This window comes from Limulus polyphemus, unplaced genomic scaffold (genome assembly GCF_000517525.1).
Source record: "Limulus polyphemus unplaced genomic scaffold, Limulus_polyphemus-2.1.2 Scaffold77203, whole genome shotgun sequence".
Classification (NCBI taxonomy): domain Eukaryota; kingdom Metazoa; phylum Arthropoda; class Merostomata; order Xiphosura; family Limulidae; genus Limulus; species Limulus polyphemus.
Window position 1 is genome coordinate 1 of NW_013742799.1, and position 4,679 is coordinate 4,679.

The 4,679-nt window shown below is 37.0% G+C and overlaps 1 protein-coding gene across 1 annotated transcript; it reads left to right on the top strand.

Annotated features, from left to right (window-relative positions):
* Positions 1 to 285: 285 nt before the first annotated feature.
* LOC106477716 (solute carrier family 25 member 39-like) lies at positions 286 to 4,324 on the top strand (the record flags this gene model as incomplete). The annotated part of the gene is made up of 4 exons (XM_022381197.1): positions 286 to 539; positions 2,904 to 3,002; positions 3,275 to 3,372; positions 4,243 to 4,324. Coding segments are annotated over 4 exons (533 nt in total), but the record flags the coding sequence as incomplete, so codon positions are not given.
* Positions 4,325 to 4,679: the final 355 nt, after the last annotated feature.

Sequence of the window (4,679 nt, forward strand, 5' to 3'; positions counted from 1 at the left end):
CAAGAGTTGGCGGTGGGTGGTGATGACTAGTTGCCTTCCCTCTAGTCTTACACTGCTAAATTAGGGACGGCTAGCGCAGATAGCCCTCGTGTAGCTTTGCGCGAAATTCAAAAACAAAAAAAACATTTGTAAATGTTTCGTAATTTCTAGTATTGGCAAAATTTTATGCTTCCACCCATGTGAATGTATTGACAAAAACTTTTCTTGTGACTATTAAAAATATAGTAAAATTTGTCTCTGTGGCTTTCAGAAGCTGTATTATTATATTGTAGACATTTTTTTCAGAAATTTCGTTCGAGGAAAGGGACTTTCACAGGTTAAAGATGTTCTTCTCCAAGCAGATGAAAGAAGAAAAAAAGCCTTGGAGTATCAGCGTGCTATTGAAGCTCAAATGGAGGAGAAGAGAAGGAAACAGCATGAAGAGCATCAAAGAAGGATACTAGAAGAACAGGAGGAGGAGAAAAGGCTTGCTCAGGAACGAGCTAGACTACAGGAACAGTATGAAGAAGAGCAGAAAAAGATAAAAATGAAAGAGGTTGGTATTGAATGTAGTTCAATAAAATTTTTGTTGTTGAAACACTGGTCAGATTCTGACATTGAAAATGCCTTTATATTTCAAAGTCAAGTCAGAGAGACCTTCTAGTTCACCAAGATTTAGCACTTTTTCCCTCTCATTAACAAAACTGTTTTTGATTAAGCTTGAAAGATTAAAAAACTTGTTCTCTACAAATATGCGTAAGACAGCATTTATATGGCAACTGTACCAGTATCCCGAAATTTAACTAAAGTACTTTATTATCATTGTGTATGAATAAACTTGGCATCAAATCATTGTTAACAAATGAAATTTTAATATTATATAAGTTCTAAGTTTTTAATTTATAAATAAATATTTTAAGAAGTCCTCAATCTTCCCTAGTATGAAAATTGTGGCATTTTCTGTCTAGGTCTTCCCTCTTCTCTAATTTATTTACCAACCCTCTGAGAAGTAAGGAATTTAATTTAAATTATTCATTATAATATAGATATTACTCGAACAAAGCATAATTTTTATAGTCTTCAATTGTATTTCTTTACAGAACCATTAACTAGGAAATCAGACCCACTTGCCACACCCACCTGTTACATTCTCTCTCTCACAAATTGTCCCCTCGACGTGGATTCCTGTACGTGGTGAGGGGACCTCCCAGAGAAGGTTCTGTATTTTCAGTTACTTCCTCTGGGATCTAAACATCCACCCACGTGTTTGCCATGCGTGGCGAACCGTGAAGGGGAGGAGAGGATCCTGGTGGTTGAGTGGTGTCTGGGGGCACTGCAACACACCATTTTAACCTTGAATTCCTGTAGACGGGTGGCCTTGGGGTGCCCCCCCCCCAGGGTCAATCGGCTGGTCCACTGGGGCTAGGGTCAACTGAGTACCAGTGTTGGTGGACATCGTGTCTGATACTGGTGTTTGGGCATAGTGCTCACGAAACCCTGGCGTTGCTGCAGTGTCCTTGTTTGACATTGTAGTGCATCCCCTCGTAAGACTCCATGGCGGGTGGGGTCAGTGGGCACAGAATCTTTCTCCTTAATTATGGATCCCCCCCATTCCAAATAAAAAAAATGTTAAAAATCTGCTAATTGGTAAATGACCATGCCTAGAAGACTCTGAACAGCAGTCTCCATCACACAGTACACCTGTATCTCGCTTTTTGATCATGCATTCACTGTCCGATAAATCTTTAGGGCAAATCTCCCCCTTTTTTATTCAGAAGGGCTTAGAGGGGCTTGCTGGCTCTCCAAAGTCAGTTAAGAAGCTATGTTCTGGAGACATCTTAATAGAAACTTTCCATCCTAAGCACAGTGAACTTCTCTTGAGTTCAAAGGCCATTGGGGATATACCTATTGAGGTTACTCCCCACGCTTCCTTGAATTCCTCACGAGGAGTTATCGTAACAGTAATTGTACTATTTACACGGATTCTCTTAGCTTTCTACTGGCCCTGGAATCGCTTAACGTTAGTTCTCACCCTGTTCTCATCAATATTCAACACTGATTGGCCCACTTTTCGCTATCTTCTATTTCCATCCTGTTTTTCTGGATCCCTGGCCACATCGGTATTCACGGGAACGAGCTCACTGACACCGCAGCTAAGTCCGTCTGCTCTGGTGGCATCACGGCCGTGCCTGTCCCATACATGGACTACGGTCCTGTCTTCAAGGCGCGGCTTCGTGCTAGTTGGCAGTCAACTTGGAGTGAGCAACGCCATAATAAGCTTCTCTAGATCAAACCTTCTGTTGGTCTTTGGCCGTCTTGCTTCCGTAAGGATCGGAAGGAGTTTTGGCAAGGCTACGCATTGGTCATAGTTTTTAACCCATCGTTTTCTTTTATCGGGTATTGACCCACCGATGTGTAGCCATTGTGACACTCAAGTCACAATAGCCCACATTTTACTGTCATGCCGTCGTTACGACCGTGAGCGGTGGCACCATTTTAGACATATTTTATCTAAAAGTTTACCCCTGACGCTGGACAGTGTCATTGGTAATGGTGACACTGTCCGATTAGATTGTATTTTTAATTTTTTACACACTATACGTCTTTTTAATTACATATAAGTCTTTTATCGACATGTATTGGTTTTAACTCACTGTATTTTTACATTAATTTACTTTCTTTGTTTTTACTGGTGTTTGGCGCAGATAGCCTTGCTGCTTTGCGCCATAAAACACCAACCAAACAAATTTTAGCATTAGAAGCCATCATTTTTATCACTGAGCCACCAGGGGTTGGATTATACTAGTTAAATTCAATTGTATAGATGAATTTAGAATTTGTTCATTTAGATATTTATTCCCAGACAGATTAAATGATTATTAGAGTCTTCACTAACCCGAGAGTTTGTTTCTTCTCACATTCAGAAATTGGAAAAGCCATTCGTAGTTTGGTACAACTGAAAGGTCTTCTGTCACTGTGGAGAGGATTAGGACCAACTATTCTCAGAGATGTACCTTTTTCATGTCAGTAGTTTTCTTATTGTATGTGAAAGCTATTCATTTACAAAATTATTTAAAAATTATTTTGTAATAAACAAAAACAGTATTAAAAATTGCCTTTTTTAACATACAAAAACAGTTTTAAAAATTGCCTTTTTTAACATACAAAAACAGTTTTAAAAATTGCCTTTTTTAACATACAAAAACAGTTTTAAAAATTGCCTTTTTTTAACATACAAAAACTAGTTTTAAAAAGTAAAAAAAAACCTACTTATTCTGGATTTTTTTATTCACAGCTATATACTGGGCCAGTTATGAACATTTAAAGTTCAGGTTTCAGATGGAACAGCCTGGATTTTGGTTCAGTTTTACTGCTGGAGGCACAGCTGGAACTGTAAGTCTGTTTTAAATTATTTACAAATATAAAATATTACAATGATCGGTATGCTACCTTTTGTAAACAATTTCTAACAATGAATAGATACTCAACCAGATATCATTACCCACTAAGTCTGTTTTAAATTTCCAACTGATTTACAAATTTGTGATGTTTGTCGAGGAGTGGGAACCACGTACGTTCTCCTTAATTATGATACAATTTCTGGAGTTTGCACGTATTTGTGTTTGTACAACGTCAAAGGAAAGAACTTTGTTGCAGTGTGTGTGTGTGTGGATGTTGTTGTAATAAACACACTGTGCTTTAGAATAAGTTACGTGTAGTAATTCCTTGAACTTGTATCTCACATTAGTGTTGGTCTTACATTCTTACCAGAACATTCTATCTGAATACTGTATATAAAGTAAACCTTCGTGTTCCATGATTTAAAGATATAAGAGAGATATAAAAGATATAAGTCAATGCCTTTGGCTATAGTATTTTTGATATCGTACCTCTTAAACGTTAACCCTTGTCCAACATGACTTACACTGCTGCTCGTACTGCAGAAGCAACGACCTAATTACAGTTGTTCTTCCACCAGTTGGATGAAACTTTTCTTGCAGTGTCACATGTAGTTTTCAAGTGTTCCAGCAATTTGCACAACTTTTTTTTTTCTTTTGAAACTTTTTAATAGTGCGTTCTGCTCACTTATGTAAATATTCTCTGTTAGATCAGTTTTCTTGTTTACCAAATAGAATGCTGATGGGATTGTTGTAGATTTAATCTGAAGTTCTTGCATTACGTTCTGATGAATAAACTAGTCTCCTGCCTTATATGTTGTTGGTTCATTCTGTTAATTTTTAAAAATAGACTTTTGTTTTGTAGGTTGCAGCTGTATTAACTCTGCCATTTGATGTTGTTAAAACACATCGACAGATTGAGCTTGGTGAAATGGACATACATACTAGTAAGTTTACCTAAAAAGATCACACATCCTTCTGCGTGTATCTCAAAATATATTGTATACAAGACCTAAAATAGGAACACAATCATGCTGTATTTGTAACACTCAGTCTGACTGTAAATGTTTGAAAGTTTTAAACTAGTTTCTCTATGATTATGTTGATATTTTAAAACTCCAAAGAATACACTACTGATTAGATCCTGGTAAATTATGTGTTTGTTTGTTTACATGTGAGCTTGGTATCTTGTGTTTACATGTGAGTTAACACATATTATGTACATATACTCAGAGAGTATCTGAATGGCTGCTATAAAAATATTTCAATCTATAGCTCAGTATTATTCTGGATTATATCTTT